At 52.1% G+C, this 19,692-nt stretch overlaps 1 protein-coding gene across 4 annotated transcripts in view; it reads right to left on the reverse strand.

Moving 5' to 3' along the window:
- Nucleotides 1–19,692, reverse strand: part of JAKMIP1 (janus kinase and microtubule interacting protein 1) — a 127,920-nt gene that overhangs the window by 23,139 nt on the left and 85,089 nt on the right. For 2 of the 4 annotated variants that reach the window (XM_059165624.1, XM_059165614.1), the window contains 7 exons: nucleotides 18,195–18,254; nucleotides 9,502–9,630; nucleotides 8,253–8,381; nucleotides 7,854–7,937; nucleotides 4,792–4,854; nucleotides 3,023–3,121; nucleotides 235–336 (listed from right to left, as the gene is read on the reverse strand). In XM_059165624.1, coding sequence (XP_059021607.1) covers nucleotides 235–336; nucleotides 3,023–3,121; nucleotides 4,792–4,854; nucleotides 7,854–7,937; nucleotides 8,253–8,381; nucleotides 9,502–9,630; nucleotides 18,195–18,254 — 666 coding nt within the window. Of the gene's footprint in view, nucleotides 1–234; nucleotides 337–2,703; nucleotides 3,122–4,791; nucleotides 4,855–7,853; nucleotides 7,938–8,252; nucleotides 8,382–9,501; nucleotides 9,631–18,194; nucleotides 18,255–19,692 lie in introns of those variants that run through there. The other 2 variants (XM_059165633.1, XM_059165628.1) reach the window with 1 other exon arrangement.

Raw genomic sequence — 19,692 nt, forward strand, 5'->3', positions numbered from 1 at the left:
GTCCCACGGCTCTGCTCTTTTGACATGGGTGCAAATGCAGTGACATTTGGTGACCCTCCGAGAAACAAACTCCAACTTTCAACATATGGTGGGGGGACCGGGCCCTCTGGTTCAACTCGACTCATAGCGAGCACAAAGGCACAGTCCCCGGGTACGGCCAAGCCTGGACTTCCAGCGGGCCCCTGGCCATCTCGGTTTAGCGGAGGCACCCCCCCCCCCCCCCAAGCACGCTACCTTAACTCCTTCCTGGTGACAGAACAGCTGGAGGGCGCTGCTGTTGTTCTCGGGGAAGGTGCTGATTTGGAGGTTAAATGCTGGCGACCTCCGCTCTCTTTCCTGGAGAAAAGATTCGGTTTAAAAACAGAACTTTATTGGATTGTTTACCACTTGCCATTTTCCCACGTTACGCCGCAAAAAACCAAGGCATTCCAGTTGGCAAAGACGTTACTAAAAGGCGCCCATTCAGACGACGGTCTCTGGGTCCACGAAGGCGCACGCCGTGGTCCCGCTTCCGCCGCGCACTGGATCGGCTGCGCAAACGAGTCTATTTCTTACCTACTCAGCTAGGAAGAAACGGTTAACAAGGTGTCATGTGTTCACTCACTGTGAGCTGGAAACCGGGGAAGCCACAGATCATCATTCAGTACTTGGTAAGAACAAGTGTGGGAAATTTCAACAGACAACATAGCCACCAGCCATGGAGTGTCCCCTGTGCCTTGGGGCACGTCGCTCTACCATTGAATCCTCACAACCCCAGGAGGCAGGCATTATGGCTTTCATTTCACAGACCAGGAGGCTGGGGCAGGGTAGGGGGTGAGTGGGGTCCTGCGCTACTGAGTGGAGAGACCAGGACACAAACCTTCGATTCACTTTTTTTTTTTTTTTTCAATATAATCTCCTGACTTTATTCACAATTTTTTTGAAACACACCAGTGATCCTTCTATCCCTGCCTTAGATTGATAATCAAATCTCCATAACTAAAGAAGGAAAAGCAAGCATTTTCCCAGGAGAGGTGCTTACTAATCAGACGTAAATTGACATGTTTTTAAAAGGACAGGAGAAGCCCGATTAATTACAGGGATATATTATATAGCTCTGCCTTTAAAAGTTGAGCAACAGACAGGCTGGCTTTATGGGAAGGCAAGTAGAGAAGACCTTTCTAAATTATCCCTTCAAATCAAACTGCTTTTATTTTCTCAAAATCACAGTAAGATAAGTAAACATGCTTGGACCATTCCTGTAGCATCTAGTGACAGTGTCCATGGGTCCCTTTAATCATTCAACTAAGAAATGTAACCAAATGAGCACTAGCTTGGATAGTGAGACCTCTGCAGATGCTCTTGGATAAGGTGAATGGAGAGAGGAAGGGAAGGGGGCCATTCATTCAACTCACTTCCCCAAAGCCCAGCCAACCTGGCTAATCTGGTTTGAAGCAGTTCAGGGGGGAAATTTTATTTCTCTTATTAGCCAAGAAGACCAAAATTCACAGTGGTTCCATTGTGTGGATGTCTTCTTATCTACAATACTTAAATGGAGTCCCCATAGAAAAGGGGGCAGAAAGCTCCTATTTTATACGAATGAAAGTCAGAAAATTGGTTTCTAATGGCTCTGAAGGATGGTGGAGACACTTAAAGAAAATTCTAGCACACTGAGAAATGCTCATGGAAATCCTCTGAAAAGGACATGGACAAAGCCCTGGGAAAGGCTTCTTCGCTGGCTGAACTGTGAACAGTGACCTCGCATGGCTTCCTGCTCCTGCTGTGTGAGTGGAAGATCCTGTTCCCGCTCAAGCAAAAGTTGGGTTGCACGGCAACGCTTGGTTTGGAGGCATTGGGGCCACACAGTCCATGCCAACACGACAAAGGACAAGATGGTAAATTCTGGTGCAAACAACTTTAACAGAAGCCAGGAGGAGGAAACAGAACAGGAGGGACACCAGTGTCGCAAGGGTGCTGGCTTTTCCCCGGCGGGAACCGTTCATGCAAAGGCTTCAGTGGAGGGAGAGCAGAGCCACTCAGGTGCTCAGACAAACAGGTGCTCAGACAAATGAATCACAAACTTAGGTGATGTTTAAAATGTGGATGACTTTTAAATGGCAATAAACAGAAAAAGGAGTATGAAGTAACAGGATTGCAATATAGTGCTAGGCACCCAAGGCCAGGTTTCAGTGGGAAGCAGTTTAACCCATCACTACTCTCACACTGGACCCAGCTCTGTATTGGGGACGTTACCGAAGGTTCGGAACGTGACCGCTCCCCGTGAACAGCATTCAGTCTCCCTCCATGCTAACAGTAACTCTGAGTTGCAGGTTGAGTTACAAACAGTTAAGATTTCGGTCCAGAGCAACGCTGTGTGACACCCAGGGCTGCATTTGCTGGACGGGAACTGAGACAACCCCACGGTTTTTCTCAAACTCCTCTGCAAATGCCTCCCTTTCCCCTGCTTACTTACTTACCTGTGTTTACCTCGGCACATAGAAAATGGGCCAAACTAGCAGTAAACACACTACAGAGTCAGTCGTGGGCCAGGTCGGGCCCTGCTCTTTCAAAAGGAGAGGTTCCCTGCATGCAAGGTCATCTTAAAAAGGTGTGTTATTAATTGCAACAGGTGCTTCTATCCGGGTTTGCAGAATGCATACCAGGTGACTATGCATGCAGGAAAGAAGTAGTTATGGAAATGAAACACAAATAAAAAAGGCAAAATATTGCAAAAACAAATTATTTTATTAAGTGCAAAACAAGCCGTAGGCAATAAATAGATTAGCTCTGGTACATGTCCAAAGACTTCGGTGAGCATTCTCTCCAGAACATATTAAGGCAGTGAAATTATTCTGAACATACAGATTTAAAAAAAAAAAAAAGAAAGAAAGAAAGAAAGAAAAAGGAAAAGAAAAGGAAACAACTCTACCACGTCCCTTTACACATGCTGGAGGACATCTGGGAGCTTTTACATGAATTTCAGTTTGGGCTCAAAGAGAAGGTCTGTTCCGTTTGAGAGCGCACAACAGATAGAGTCTCTTACTTCGAGCTCCAGCACTCGGAACTCTAGTAGCTCGTTCTGGTCCTTCGCGTCTTGCATTTCGTTCTTCAGCTGACTCTCTTCCATTTCCAGCCTGTAAATCTAGAGCAGACGCACCTGCGGGTTAGCGGGTGGGAGGACCCGCCGTCTCCACGGGAGCCATGGTGATGGGGGGGTGGGGTGCCTCCTCCGTCCCTGCGGTCCTGGGCTTGGCCCAGAAGAGGGGTTCCTTATAGACTTGCTGAATGAATGAATGATGGGGAAACTGAGGCATGGAGCCACTAAGTCCCTTTCTGAGGTCAAATGTGAGGGAGGCAGGAGCGCATCATGGGTGCTTCTGATCCCAAAGACTGTGTGTATTCTTTTCACTCTGTCCCCCACCCACCCACCCCTCCCTGATGCAGTCAAGGCAATCTCCCCCACCCCCACTCCCACCCAGACAGAGTGGGACAAACCACAGCAGGAAGGCATACACTGTCACCTGGCCAGAGGACTCAGGAAGCAGCTGTCCTGAAGGCACAAGTCTTTTGGGGAAGATGGGTTGCCTGGTCTGACATCCATCAGGATGGAAAAGCATCCTAATGGCTCGGTGCCTCATTTTCTGTCCGAGAAGCATGAGGCTGCCCATCCACATTGGCCACAACCAGGACTGACTGACAGAAGGCACACCTCCCTCTCAAGGGCTTCTGTGAGCCCCAGCCACCTTTGCTTCTCCCTCCTCTTGCCTTGAGAACTGGAAGGGGTTCTCCACAGATGGGGTGCTGCACCCCAGGGGACATTTGGAAACAGTGTATTTTCTCTGTGGCTTCTTGAATTTAGTGAGCAGGACCAAGGACATGGACTCTCTCCCAATACACAGGCTTGACCAACAGAATGACAGGTCCTGTCCCAGTGCTCCAAATGTGACAGAGAAACAGAGGACAGTGAGCAGCCACTCAGCTGGTAAGTGACACAGCGGGGGCTGGACTAAGCCCCCTCCCAAGAGGGCAAGGCTGGGCTCCCCTCACGCAGGCATTCTAGGATGTTCAAAGACTAAGCCAAACCAAGGTCTGTCTGGTTCCGCTGGTATGGAAAGTCTGGACAGAAAGTACATCTGGTGGTTTGGGGGTGCTGAGGGATGGGAGACAGGAAGGGACTACAAATGACACCAGGGACCTTTATGGAAGACTAAAGTTGTTCTAAAACTACATCAAGGTGATGGCTGCACAACTCAGTAAATTTACTTAAACAAAACACTCCAAATTGTGCACAAATAAGAAAAAAAATAAAACTAAGGTCTTACCCCAAAGCATTAAATCTACCCCCCCCACAGGCTGTCTCGAGAGAGATCTAGAAATTTCCATAACCACAGAAGGAAGGCAACAAGCTTAGCTTTGCCAGCACCATGGCCTGCAGTCCGCCAACTGGACTACGATGGCCTGAAGGACTATTCGATTGGCACCTTTGGTCCCCCGTGGTGGGAGGGGAAGGGCTCTGGAACCCCAAAGCATTAGCAGAGGTAGGATAGAAGGAGGACGGTCGACCCCCACTGTGTCTGCAGGGTAGTCTAAACCAGCTCTGCGGGCCTCATTCCAGAGGACAGCACTAGGACCAAGGGCTGGGAAGCCCCAGGAACTGAGCTCTGACTCAAGGTAAGGGACAGGTCCCTCCTCCTCGAGCCCGTCAGGAGCCGAAGGGCTGCTGCGAGGGCGTCTCCGTGGGCCTCTGAGGGCCCTGACTGTCTGGCTCAGTGACCATCTGAGGCGGCGGTGTGTGGATTCTTGCCCACATACCTTTTCCAGCAAGTCTTGGTTTGTTCTGATGAGCAGCTGCTTCTCTTCCACCCACTTGGAATCCTAAGAAAAAGCACTAAGTATGTTCACACTCCTTGAAGCAAACAGACAGTTAAAGAGTAAAGGTGGTGTTGGTGACCAAAAGGCAATAGAAAACTCTCCATGGAAAGGTCAGAGACAGGGACGGCTGCTGTCCCTGTCTCTGACCTGGGTCCCTCTAAATTGTTACTCCTGAAAGAGAGAGCTGGCAGCTTTGTGGGGTGTCCCTTCCCCAAATCTCACGCTCCCTGAAAGCCCACAGAGTTCATGCCGTGAGTGTCCTTGACTGGAAAGCAGCTGCAGAGGGACCCATTGGCCTTGTAGATCTGCTCACGCTTGCTCACCAAGCTCATGGGCTGACATCCAGGCTCCACCCCAAAGGTCAGCCCACACCCACGGACCTGGCTTTGTCACAGGGACGTGTTTCCGTGCGTTCCGGTCCCACTGCCTATGATGCCTTAACCACATTTCTTTGCCTGGTCAGGTCCCACCCATGGAGGTCCCATGAGCACAGGGCACCAGGCCTCTGTTTCCACCGTGGCACCCCCACCCGCAGCACCTAGCACAGGGCCTGGCATACAGCTGGTACTCAATAAATAGGGGAGGATGGATACATGGATAAAGGAATAGATGGAAGAACTTCCTCCTTCCCTTCTCTCAGCTGTGGTGGCCTCCTGGGCTTCCTTTACCAATTTCTAATTTATCACGAAGTATTGTCTCTGGGTTGACATGTATAGGCCCCACGAGGCTGTGAGTCTCCTTGAGCATAGAGCTGTGTTCCACTCATCTTTTGGTCTAGAGAAGACTGCCTGCAGCCGTTCCCCCATCTGCATGCCCCTGACCCTTGGCAACAACTCTGCAGCTTCTCCCAACAGGACGTGATGGATACTTCTCCAACCCTGAAGCTGAGTGCACTGTGGTATGTGTTGGCTCCTGGGATATTTGCAAATGGGACTTGAGCAGAGGCTTGGAGCATACTTGTGCCTTGAGGTCTGCCCTTTCTCCTTGTCCCCAGACCACTCAGCAAAGGAGCCAGGTTAGCTTCCTTGAGAATGAGAGACTAGGAGGAGAGCCAACAGCAGGTGCCTGTGCCCAGACAGGAGAGAGGCCATTTCAGGCCACGTCACCCCAGCTGATGCCTCAACAACACAGCCTCCAAAATGACCCCAGGGGAGACCAGCGGAAGAGCCACACAGCTGGGCCTAGCACAAGTGGCTCACCCAGAGTGCTGTGAGCAAATAAAATTTTTGTTGCTTTAAACAACTAAGTTTGGAGGTAGTTTGTTACACGGCGATAACCAACTGACACCTTATCCCTGTACACCAAGCACAAACTTGGTAAAGGGCAAGGGCTCTGGTGGCTGCTCCCTCAACAAACGGCCATTTATTCTGTCCCAAACTGGTCCTTCCACTTGGAAGAACCAGCCCACAAACATAGGGTCAAGCACCTTGGGTGGGGATGGAACTTAGTCGAAGTCGATGGTCAGGTGACACGTGAGCTCAGCCAGCAGGAGAGGCCGAGGTCAGTGTCAGGGAGAACAGGAGCTTGAGAGCAGCCCTCTGTCCCACCTGGACTCTTCCCACTGCTTCCCTCTCCCCACTTCTGCTTGCCCAGCATGTGAAGCACTATCACTACCCTGTTTTGAGGATGAGGAAAAGAGACAGCGTGGCTTGCATGGGTCACGTAACACTCAGGCAAGCCAACCCTGGGTGTGTGCACTTCACCCCTCCCCCACCTCCGTGGACCGTTCTGGACCATGGTTACGGAAGCAGGACCCCAGGGTTGGCCACTCGCCGAGCCCCGTCCAGGCCTGGAACAGTTCTGCCGTGAGCGTCAGTGTATGTGTCCCGAGTTCTGCTTCCTGACAGTCTGCCTTAATCTGCACCCTGGTCGCCACATGGGCCCTCGTCCCAACTGGACATGAGGCAGCATTCATTCTCAGCCCCCTATTCTGAGACCCGTATACCACCTTCTCCTGGTCTCTGCAGAGGGGCGCACACAGTGGGCAGGGTGGGTCCAAGCTGGCAGCGCCACGGGGTCCCCGAGAAAACCTATGGGGTGGGCGGCCCCCTGCCTCCAGAAGGGACAGGGGGTGTACTGAGTAGTAAGTAAACCTCACTGCGCTGAGCCACCGAGAATTCCCGGCTATCTCTCACCACCAAGGCAATGGCTGACCTGCACCAACCCCAGTGAGGGCTGCCTTTGGGTGTTGCCCTCTGAGAGGCTGGTACTCCACCCAGTGCCCCCTCTACAGTCTCCCCCAACCCAGGGTCCAGGTCTGTGTCTGGGCTTCGCCTCCCTACTGTGTCCGGCTGTCAGTCTGGCCTTGTCATGTTCAGAGAACGTGTGCATGGAGGAGACTCGACGCTGAGAAACTCAAGGGCCGGGGTTTCCTGTGAACAGAGTCACAAGCAGTGTGGAACCCCGAGGAGCGGGCTGAGGCCCGGCTCATTTTCACGACTAAACCCTGATGAATGATGGCAGTTTTCCTTCAGAGTCAAGTCAAAGAGGATTCTGGCCACACTCTGCCTTCTGAATTGTCTCCTACTTTGGCACACTTGGCCAACGATGACAAAGCCAAGTTAGAACCTCGTAACGGGTTTTGGTTTGTTTTTTTGTTTTGTTTTGTTTTTAAAGATTTTATTTATTTATTTGACAGACAGAGATCACAAGCAGGCAGAGAGGCAGGCAGAAAGAGAGGAGGAAGCAGGCTCCCTGCTGAGCAGAGAGCCTGATGCGGGGCTCGATCCCAGGACCCTGAGATCATGACCAGAGCCAAAGGCAGAGACTTTAACCCCCTGAGCCACCCAGGCACCCCAGGTTTTGGTTTTTTAAAACTCTGCGATTAGGCACCTCAGCTAGGCTATTCTTGCTTGGGTTTGGCCTGGGTGGTTTTTTTTCTCTAATGTCTCTGGAGCAAACAACTCAGACCCATGGTGTGGGGGGGAGAGCTTGGCACCAAGGCCACAGAGACACCATGAGGGAACAGACATGCGAAGAACCCCATGATCATTCCTGCTCACCTGTCCCTTTTCAACCAGTAACTTCTCCAAGTCTTCAATTTTGGCCTGACACCTCAGCAAGTCAGCTTGGAGCTGTTCCCGAGTCTGGAATGAGAAGGATCCGGAAGTGAGCAGGTCACCATGGATGGGTGACAGAGGAGCAGTAAGGACGGTGCTGTAATCCAGGCCCTGGAAGCCCATCCAGGCACGGGTTCGAAGCTGACCCACATAACAATTTGTAAAAGAATGGGAAGGTCTTGAGACCTTTGAAGATGGCAAGAGAGCCCCTGGGGGTCTGCCAAGGTTTGGTGAGGTGCCCCCCCAGCCCTTCTTCTTATCCCCTCCAAGCATCACAGGCAAGGTTTAGAGACCCTGGCGGTCCACCCAGCCCCTTGTGGCCTGCGGGCCTGCGACACTTACCCGGGCCTCTCTCTCTGCATCCAGCGTCCCCCCGACCTGCTCCTGAAGTAGGGCGTAGGCCCGCTGCAGGGCCTGGTACTCCCTGGTCAGTTGGCAGAACCTCAGATCAGCCTCCTCCCTGGTCGTCGTCTTAGCGTCATGGAGAAGAAAGACAGAAGGAAGCAAGTGATTTGCTGTGGGTCCCACTGCCAGGGTCCCCCGGGAACAGAAGCACACATCCAGCCCTCACAGCCACTGCTGGCAATGACTTAAGGAACCAGTCACTGCCAGGATGTCACTGGGGGCCTGGAGTGACAGGCTGTGGGAGGAGACACCATCCTGATCGTCAGCACCCTTCCCGGAAACTCATGGAAGCCTGGGGATCCCTGAGTCACACGCAAGGGAAAAAGGGCAAGAGCGCCCCAGAGCCAAGCACCTCCCAGCAGCGCTTCTCACTCTGGCAATTTCTCGGAAGGAGACATCCTCCCTGGGAAGGCACAATACTGGCCAGGCATGGGCGCAACACTGGTGGTCTGGAAAACTGGGAAGCATCCATTATGGGGTCCCATCACATTAAATCCCTGTGTGCATGGGCGTGAGACGTCCTGCGTGCTCACGGGAGACAGGGATGTAGAACACGGTGTTTGATGCCCAAAGCTGCTTGTTACATCCTGGTGGTCACATGTGTCTGGTACGACCACATTTTAGTCGGGTTTCCTAAGAGAATTCAGCGGGGGGTGTGCGGGTGGGCTAGGACCACGCCTCCCTTCCCACCTTTGTGAGCCCAGCTCACTTGATGCCGCAGTCAGGAACCCAGGTGTGGTTTCTACTGCCCTCTGCCCTCACCCGCTGCATGTGGTTTGTCTTCCTGTGTGGCCTCATCTTCATGAAGAAGCAATTCATGCCGTTTCCACTAGGTGGTGTGCCTGTGTGTGTGCGTGTGCGTGTGCGTGTGCATGCGTGCGTGTGTGTGTGTGTGTGTGTGTGCGTGCGCTCGGGGGACCAGAGACAGTCCACCACGCGACAGGTTTAATTGCAAAGACAGCAGCAAGGCCCCACAGATTTCCTCTGTGAGATCAGCACTGGGGAAAGGAAGGGACCCTCACACGCTGCCAGCACCCCCCGTGTCATCATCAGAGCCCCACGCAGTGGGGGGGGGGGGGCCTGCCCTCAGGGCTACGGGCTGTGATGACACAGGCCCTCCAGACTTAGATCTTTGCGGGGAGCAGCAGGGGCGGCTGTCAGGGGCCAGAGGCGGCCCCTCGCTTACATCGTCCAAGTCTTCCTCTGGTGTGGCCGGGGCCCTGTCTGTCCTGTCTGTGTTGCAGGATGTTTCTGACAATGTTTCCGAGTCCACGGACTCCTCATCAAATCCAAAAAACGTCTCCACAACATGCTTCTGTAAATGTAAGACAAGGGGCAAGCACATCAGTGATGGACCCAGAACAGCTGAGTGCCCCTCCCCCGCACCTCTGCCCATCACCCCCAGGCACAGGAGTGACCACACACATGTCTGGACCCCAAAGGCATCCCAAGAGGCAGCTAGTGGGGTTCCTGATGGACTGGGTGGGAGAGGAGATGACAGAAGGTGGTGGAAGGGGGAGGGGGCCGCAGCAGAGCACGCTGGCCTGACCCTGGCTCCTTCTGCAGTCACTTAGCACCTCTGAGCACCAGCATCCTTCTCCATCAGACAGAACCCCCCACATCACCTGAGAGCAAGGTCATGCATGCGCCAAATCCGGTGTGCTGACCCTCAGTGGGCAGCATGTGTGTCCTACTAAGGAGGGACCCTCGTGCACCAATCAGTCAGAGTCAGAGGCAGTCTGAACACTCCATGCCCTGGCTTCCTGGTTTGCCTACCCAGCACTTCTCCCGCCCCAAATACCATGAGATATGGGGCTTCATTCAGCCTTCACGCATACATTCCGGCATTTGTTCAGCAAACGCCCGACTGAGCACCTTTTATGGGTCAGGCACTGGATGGGGCCCGGGGGAACACAACATGATTAAGACCACACATGCTCTCCACCACAAGGAGCTTCAGTCCCTTGGGGGCGGCAGACACAAACCGACAATCACCAGATCAACTTCCCGTGTTTTAGGAACATTGGCTTTCTTCCCTTCCAAAATAGCCGCTGAGAAGGATTTTTATTTGGGTTTACAATCGACGAATGTTTTTCATGACCATGAGGACAGCACCGTAACTAAATCCAGAATCAAGCCCCAGGCTCCCCCTGGTTCATCCAGAACCTGGCTCCTCCCAGTCCCCTCCCTACTCCTCAACCCACAGAAAGATCAGGGCTCACCCTGCACATTGAGGGTACCCCCCCCCCACTCTGCTTGTTGAAGCTGGCATATGTCTGCGCTCTTGGGTGCCCACATGTAAGAGAAATGTGTCTGCGACCATGATTAAAAACGTAATTAAGAAATAATCTAGCCATCAGGAAGGGAGAGGGAGACAGAGGGACTGCTCTGTCCTCTTGCACAGCTTGAGTGTCTGGAGAGGTTTTGCTGGAGACACCCACGAGGACAGCAGTTTGCTCATGAGGGCTGAGATCTGGGGTTCTGTATTCCCCACGTTGGCCCAGAGCCGAGCATATTCAGTCAACATTGGTTCTCAAATGCATAATCATGAACAAGGCTTTGTTCGTGAACTCGAAGCTGAACTAACTCGGCCCACAAAGAGTTTTCGGCTCGCACGTGACAGCCCTTCCCCTCATTCACACAGCCAGCACCAGCTGGGCAAACACCTGGTCCCACACCCCGGGTAAGTTTACCAGGTAGAACCATGTCGACCTACTGGGCTCCATCAGTATCAAACGATTTCTTGTCTCCAAGTAGAGGCTGGAGACAGTCACATATACCCCAATCTCCTCCCCAGAGGAGAAACCTCCCTTGGATTCAGAGAGCAGTGAGTGGCCATGGTGTCCTGATGGTGACGACGGCAGGTTCGGGAGTGACAGGTCCGCGATGCTCAGAGCTCTTCTGCACACACAGAACTCACCTCCCAGAGTTCCAGACTCCTCACTTTTCTGGGCAGCCATTCACCCAACCTCATTTCTTGTAAACACTGCTAATTGCAAGGCGTCTGGGGACAGGACTGCACTTGCTGCGCTGTCGGCCGGCAGCCAGGCGTGACGCACACGGATGGGGCTCCAGGAACCCTCTCGCCATGCTGTCTCCAAACCGTCAGGACAAGACACCCCCTGTGAGCTTCCTGGACCATCCAGGTGGCTAATGACTCGGTGTTCAGGACAGTCCGCTTCTAGAAACCTCAGGGATTGTTCACTGGGTCTTCCCTCTCTGAGCCGTAACATGGGCATTCACGACAGATGTTGCAAATGTGCATTAAAGGAGAGCTGCCTTTGCCGACAGCCCATCCCCAGACCCAAGTGGAGCTCCCTGAAGTCCAGTGTGGCCTCAGAGACCAAGGCTCCAGGGAAGTGTGCTTCAGGGCAGAAGGCGGGACATAGCACTGACGGGGCATCTAGCACAAAAGGACACTCCTGTTCTGTCCCTCGCCCAACGGGACGTGAATCCACAGAACTCCGGGCTCACACAACTCCTCCAGTGGCAGCGAGCAGCTTAAGAACCCCCCCAACCTTGTACAACATGTGGGTTGGGTTAATTTGTTTCCTTGAAGGGTTAGTGTGTTTTAAAGGGATAGTATTATCTGGGAAGCTGAGACATACCACAGAGATGTACGCCTTTGTGAATAAAAGCAAGATAGAAAAAGACATTTTCATGCTTAAAGTGAAAAGCATTTGCAACCAAAATGTGGCCTGATAACACATCTTCAAAATCCCCGTGAAATAGGAAGGACAGAATCACCTAGAAAACACTCGAACGCTCGGCTCTCTCGGAAAGAGTCACGCCCTGGGGCACCTGTCAGGTTTCCTGAATTGTCCACTTTTCTCAGATTCCCTGGGCATTTATTTCCCAGGAAAAACCTCGGCTCCTGGCCACACACATCTGGGGGCTTGCGCCTCCAGATTTCCGTCTTCTTTACCCCCCAGAGTCCTGCCTTCCCCACTCCTTTTTATAAACCAGCCCAATTTTTTGAAAGGCAGCTGGGGCAAAATTGAAAAACAAACATGTCTGCTCCATTTACCCTGTGAATGTACAGAGGTGCTCCTTCTCAGCAGATGGAAAGGCACCGAAGGGAAGACAGGTGCTTCCAAAATAAACCACCCTGCATGGACCACAGCTCCCAAACCCCCTCGCTCCCACCTCCCCATGTCCCTTCCGACAGCTGCTAGCTCGGGTAGAGTCTCCCTGACATGTCCTTTCCCAGACCCTCCAACAGTCGCCTAGAGCTAGCCGCTTACCTTCGTGCTTGTAGGTCATCTCTTGGCAGCCGGAGAAGTACAAGCACACCAGGGTACAGAGACAGAGAAAGAAGGAGAAGTACAGCACAAAGAGGATGTATTCCATCACCGGGTGTGGAAGCAGAGCCCGCTAGTGCGTGTACGCCCAGTGGGCTCAAAGCAGCCTCTCTGGCACCTGCTACCGGGCGTGTCTCCAGTGTTAGGGGGAAGCACAGCTTCTCCCCTGGAACATTCTCCCCACGCCCGGAGCTCTAGGATCAGCCTCCGAGGGCCATACTGCCAGCTCGAGATCTGGGGCCTGAGAGCGGCCGGTTTCCAGGGCCCCGGCTGGCACTGTCATCATCACCCAGGACAGCTTCCCCACTGGGTCATTCCCTGGGGGCTGCCCTCCTGGTGCTGCCCTTCCACAAGCCTCAGGCCCCTGGGTGATCATTAGGCCCCTGGGAAGAGCACTAGCAACGGTGACTCAGAGAGAGTTTTCTTCCGGACCAGAGCCAAAACCCAGGGGGCACATCCGCCACTGCGTGCACTTGGGCAAGTTCTCTGCTCATCCCCCGAGCACCCCACATGCACCCCAGACTACCTGGACTCAGGGGCTCTCAGCAGTCTGTCCTTCAGCTATTTGTATAGACTGACCAAACCAGGGCAGCCACGGGAGCCTACATTTCTTGGAGAAGCTTCTCTCAGCAAAACAGCCAAAGTAAAATCCCGTGTGTCGGAGAAAAGGGATAGATAGTCCTATTAAAAAGGAAAACTGCTGTACTTGGAAAGATAATCAAGCCGTATGAAAAGGCAAAGGACAATCACAAAAAGAAAAGTGTAGACAATCAGGTTCATATGTATATTTCAACTGTAATGATGCTGGACACTGCTCCTTCCAAAATATCCATGATATGAGCTATGTAACCACATCTTAGCATCTACTAAGCCTTTCATTCATGTTGCCAAATGAGCTGTTCCCAACACATCCCACCCAGGCAGAATCGGAACTGGTTCAGGGATGAGCCCGTAACCAGACTGAGCCAAGGAGCACAGCCCTGGGACTCTTGCTGGAGCCACCGAAGAGAGATGTCCTCCCACCTCTGAAGTTGCTAGGCAGGTATAACACCGGCTTACAGCCTACAGCTGCTGAAGCTGATTCAGGCATCACATGGGGAAGCCCACCTGAGAAAGAGGCCAGCCCAGGGGAAAGCAGAGTAGAAAGGGGGAGAGAGACAGGCTCCAGGCAATTTTGGGTAAGCATCTGGATCCAGCTGTGCCTGAAACCAGCTACCTCTAGACTTCTTAGCTACATAAATTCCTTTCCTTTCTGAAATGACTGAGTTTTTTGACACACTCAATAGAAAGAACCTTGGCTAATGAAGGAAGGGGAGAGAAGCCTAGAAACCATGCTATCTGCAAGCTGTTGAGTTTGCTCAGAGTCTGGCTGGGAACAGAACTGTGGGAAACGGCAGCCCAGGAACAAAGCTGAGTGGAAACAACCCTGCAGAAGAGCAGAGGATTCCTCTGCTACTTAGAAATGGAAAGCGTGGCCCATGACGACAAGTGCCCAGGAGCCCCAGCCACAGAAGGTGGTGCGTCCCGGCTTCTGTTCCAACGCAGCTCCCACCACAGAGTGGCAAGCTTTGCCTGGAGGGACACAAGGTCAAGTCTGGATAGGCCCCAAGTGTCTGATGAGAAAGTATGCAGGGCGATGGTGAGTGACCCTCCAGCTGAGATCCGCCAGAAGGTCTCAGCTCAGGCCTCAGCTGCTTCCTGGTGACACCAGACCCAGGGGCCATTCAGGGACAAAGGGCCCACCGTACTGACACTTGGGCTCAGAGAAGGGCAGTTCTGCCCGTGGCACTCTGATGTTTCTCAGCTATCTTCCAGTCTCTTGCGAAGGCTGGCTACCATCCAAAGGGCATGGAGAGCTCACCTCACTGTGACCTGAGACAGTTTCCCTTTTAAGGTGACACAAATGAGAACCAGGGACATGAAGAGCAGGGCCTGGTTATCTGAAGTCAATGCACCCGCCAAAGGAAAGCTACTGATGTAAGGAGAAGGGAGAAGGACAAATAATAATTTGTGGATCCCTGACCCAGGCGCTCTGTTTGGTCTCCTGGATGGGATGATCACAGCTCCCCAAGGTCAATGCCATACGGCCAGGAGCCGGACCGGTCTTCCAGGTGGTTGCCAGGCTACAGCGTCTCCACCTCTCCCCAGATCCATCCCTGCTCAAACCAGGGTGCGTGAGTCAACCATGCTGACATGCATGTCAACCGTGTCAACCATGCATGACCTTAGCTGTGCTTGCGTGCTTGGCTCTCTACCAAGACATGACTCCATGATGCTGGGCAACAAGATTTCAGACAGCAAGCTCACCGTCCCCACCCAGGCAGGATTTCAGTCAGGTTCATCTATGCTCCCAGCCCTCCTGCAGAGAGCCTGGCCTCCCCACATGGGGCCTGGGGAACCCCTCGCTCAGAGTTCTCCTGCTACTTCCTATAGGCGACTGAACTAGCAGTGTCCTGGGGCAGAGATGCCCACACCTATCCTGTCCCCAGGAGCATGGTGAGACGGGGTCAGCGACCCTCTGAGTGTGAAGGTCCCCCTGGGGACATCACATCAGGGCATAACAGCTCTACTATCACCACTGGAGTGTGGGTGTGGAGGGAAATTCAGAGTCCAGGTTCTTCCAGAAAATTCTGGCACAAAAATTTGGGCCAAGCAAAGGCTCAGACCAAGTGTGGTAAAGCCCGCTTTACAAACAGACAGAGCTTGATGGAGGTGTTTGAGGGGAAATAGTAACTCCTGAACCCTAGCAGCCTGTGGGAAGGAAGACAGAGAAACTGTCCAGGCCTGAGAGAGAGCCCTGGGAGCTCAGGTCCCAATCTGGTCCCGGACGATGCCAGGAGAAAGTAGGAATGTGTTGGGGAAACTGCTCTCCCCTAAATCTGGAGAAAAAAAGAAAAAAGGCTTGTGGATCATAGAAACAATAAGTGGAAATGACTGTGAACTAGCTCAGGAAAATTCCCATGGAGTCTCCCAAACTCCGTCTTCTAGTGGCAGTGATCTATTTCAATTAGTGACCGAACATCCCCATCCCTGGAGATGACCCAGGGCTGTGCAAACGCACTTGGCCAGTCAAAGCAATGTGCTTATTCAATTAACAGCTATCTGGGGACACCTACTCTGGGCCAAGACAGTGAGGGGGGACAGCAGGTGGGACACAACTCTGGCCCCCCTCAACCGTGTCCATGCAAGCCTAGCAAACCCCAAGTCTATTCTAGGCCTTTTTAGAGTTCTCTTCCCACAAACACATTCAGAAATTGGGAAAAGGAGAAACAGAATCCTTACTTACTCCACGAATTCTGATATAGGCTTGAAAACTGAGTCGGGACTCAATAGTGGGGTTCCCAAAAACCCTATGGAGGAGCTTCATGAGGGGTCAAATGCCACAGCACATCCCGTTCCTCCTCAAGCTGGAGGCCTTTAGACTGCTGTTTTTGCAACTTGCCCACAGTGACCATGGCATTCACACACGTTGCCAGCAGCTGGGCAAAATGTTGCGTGTCTTTCAGAGAGCACGGGGGGTCCCACATGCTCCCCCAAAGCCTTCACACCCTGTGATCCATAGCCCACCTTCTGGAAATCTAACCCTGGGGGACCATCCAGACCCTGGACACAGCCTTCTGGACCAAAGGAGGCCACTGTGGTGGCATCTGCAGAAGCAGAACGTCCAGTCACTTCATGGAATGGGCAGCACGCAGGGATGACAGACCTGCCCCATAAAGCTGTCTACACAGGCATTAACACACTCACTCGCTGCAACAGCCCTTAGAGCCACAAGGGGCTGAAAGCTAATAATGGGCCCAACCCAGAACAGCAAACAAATTTATGGCCCATCTACTCAATGAATTATGTAGTCATAAAAATCTGTATTTATGATGACGGGGTCCTAACACGGGTGCATGCATTGTGGTACAATATTAAGGACAAAAAAGCAAAGCAAAACAAAACAAAACAACAACAACAAAAAGCCCAGAAAGCAAAGTGGATTCTGCAGTTACAACTATGTTACTAAGAAAAAGAGGGGACACCAGGGCTCGGGGGGTGGGTGTGTTGTGGGGTTTTGCCTTAAAATGCCCTTCATCCTGCTTGACTTGGTGGTGCAAGCTTGGCTTTTGGAGCCCAGACTTGAGCTTGAACCCGTGCCTTGCCAATTCACTTTGAGCTATTTCTATGTTATATACCATGTGCTTCCCGTAACCATCAAATGGATATACAGCGCCAAGCTCAGGGGGTTGCTGTGACAATGAAGTGAGCTGGAGCGTACGTCACCCCTCAGTCAAGTGACCAAGTCCAAGCTCAGCCTGCAGATAGATTTGATTGGGGCCATGGAGTGTTCTATGAACAATTATGCCAACATTTAAAATCCTTCAATTTTATATAAATGAGGTACTTTGGGGTGAATTGGGTCCCCCCTCCAAGAAAGACCTGTTGAAGCCCTACCCTTAGTACTCCATTAACATGAGGTGGGCAGGGTGCAGGGTGGGCCCCTGATCCCAGACGACTGGTGTCCTTACAAGAAGACAGCCATGGGATGCACAGGGATGACAGGTTCTGACCACAAGAGCAGAGGCTGGGGTCAGGCAGCTGCAAGACCAGGAACACTGAAGAGAGAAGCTAAACGAGCCAAGGAAGGATTCCCCTGCAGGTTTCAGAGGCGGCACCACCCTGCCCACACCTTGACTTTGGACCTTCAGATCCCGAAACTAGAAGACGACACGGTTGTATTGTTCTCCATCACCCAGGTTGGGGTATTTTGTACAGCTGCCCCAGAAAACTAACACAAAGAGTCCCCACTTCTCTCAAACCCCTGGAATATGTGATACTACCTGGTTCTAGGGGCTCATTTTGCCACAGGCCCCAGCACTCCCTACTGCCATCCTGACAGGAAGGCTTCGCATAAAGGGTTGTGGGGTAGCACATCGGCACTGCTGTTTCCTTTACACAAGTTTTTCCAGAACCGCATCTCGATCAGAAGATAAACCGGGAGGGGCCTCCATAGAAAGGGAACAGATCCACATTTTGGTGGCAGAGAAAAAATGTTCAAAGGTTTAAATGCAAACCGGGTTGTTTTTTTTTTGTTTTTTTTTTTAACACCTGCCCCAATTTGCTCTTTTCATTCCAGCCTGTTCCCTGTGGTGTCTGAATGTTCCCAGGCCAGCTGTGTTCTCTCTGCCAGGATGTTTGGGTGCTGTCTCTATAAGACCACATTTTCCAAAGAGAACATAGTTCTGCGTTATTCCAGCAAAATCCCAAAGCTCCTGACTTTGTCAGAACAGGATATAAAACATTACAAACCAAGCCTGAGTGCCCTTTAAATCCTTCAAAAGGTCTAAGTATTTATGCTTTTAATTTGGAGAGAGCCGCCCCAGAGGCCCACGTAGAGAATCCTTCGGTAAGTTTTCCATGAATAAATTACAGGTGCTGGCCCATGGCCATAACCAATGTCACTTTGAGAGACACCATAACAGCTTTCTCCCCCTCAGACACGCAGAGACAAAGCAATCCCCTATGGATTGCTCGCATTTCCCCCAATCCTGTCCCGGGCAGGGAGGCAAGGACACCTGCACCACTGTGGGCTTACCTTGGGGGGCTTCAGACTTTTCCCACGATGTCTTTTGGAGCGCAAGAGCCGTTCCCTCTCCTGGAAGGGGACACACATGTTGGCATTTGCAGCCAGCTCATGTCACACCAGCCAACCCACTGGCCCTCACCCTGCACCGGCCTGTCCACCTCAGGCATGGGTCAGTCCAAGTTCTGTGCCCCCGCATGATGACCACTTCCCTGAACGCAAGCTACAGGACCACCCTGCTTATTCAGGTCCCTAACAAGACTGGGACTCTCTTGAGAAAAATCCCCAAGTTTGCCAATCCTGAAAGCCCCAGACTGGGTGCTTTGGGGGCTGGAAGCTGCAAAGCACTGGGCAGCATGGACTCGTGAGGTCTGCAGCCCAGAATGAAGTAGCATGTGGTTGCAAACTCAGACTGAGCTGGGACCAAATCCTCAGGGGGCTCCTCTAGACCAGGTGACACACTTCATTCCTCTGACCTGAGGTTCTTCCTTTGCTCTGCAAGGCTAGAACCTACCACGCAGAGTGGAGCCTGTGGCTGCCTGGCAGCTGCCATCAGTAGGCATGGCGTTCTCATATCCCAGGCAAAACCAGGACATCGCTCCCTCCGAAACAAGCTCCACTTTATCCCTGGGCTGCCAGGAACCCCAGAGACAAACCTGTTGCTTGGTTCCAAACCCTATGGTCTACCTATTTGTACCTCCCCGTCTCAATGGATGTGACGGTCTGTATTCCTTCTAGTCTCATTGGTTTATTCTTCCTCTTTCCAATCTATCCTCATTTTATTGAAAGTGTGTTTTTATCTTACGCTGTATCAAGTCTTTGTGTAACGAAGAAAGATGACAGGCTAGATGGAGGGAAGAAAGGAGGGAAGGACAGGAAGGTAGGTGGATGGGTGGACAGACGGATGGATGGAAGGAAGAAGGGATGTCCGGAGGAGGGAAAGATGGGAGTATGGATGGTGGAGAAGGATGCAGGGATGGGGGAGAACGGATTAGTGGCTCTAAGGAAGGAGGGAAGGTGTTAAAACAGAGGAAGAGAAACCAGCAAGGTGACCTTGACAATTATGGTCAAAGCTTTTTCTAGAACTTTGATCACTGGTTTGTCTATACTTTGAAGACCCATGAATGGAACCACCACATTCCCTCTTGGGCAGTAAGAACACACTTTGCTTCTAAGATCCAACAGAAGCTTACTACAAGTTAAAGAATGAATCTTCCAAACCACTACAGAATGCTACAAATTACTACAAATTCTCCCGTATGGTGCCTAAGCTCCTTTCACAGACAGCTGGGGGTAACACTCCACCTACTAAGACATACTCATCTCCCTTGAATCTTAAATACACACAGAGTCCTAGCAAGCCCTTCAAATTCTAGCCTGATTAAAAGGTGCGGGCTTTCAAGTTCATGGTCTGTGACAACAGAGCTTAAAAAAAAAGAAAAAAAAAAAAACTTCTTAGGGACAAATTGTGCCCACTCTGTAGAGGCTGGAAGATTCATTCACCAAACTG

Source organism: Mustela lutreola, chromosome 1 (assembly GCF_030435805.1).
Source record: "Mustela lutreola isolate mMusLut2 chromosome 1, mMusLut2.pri, whole genome shotgun sequence".
NCBI lineage: Eukaryota > Metazoa > Chordata > Mammalia > Carnivora > Mustelidae > Mustela > Mustela lutreola.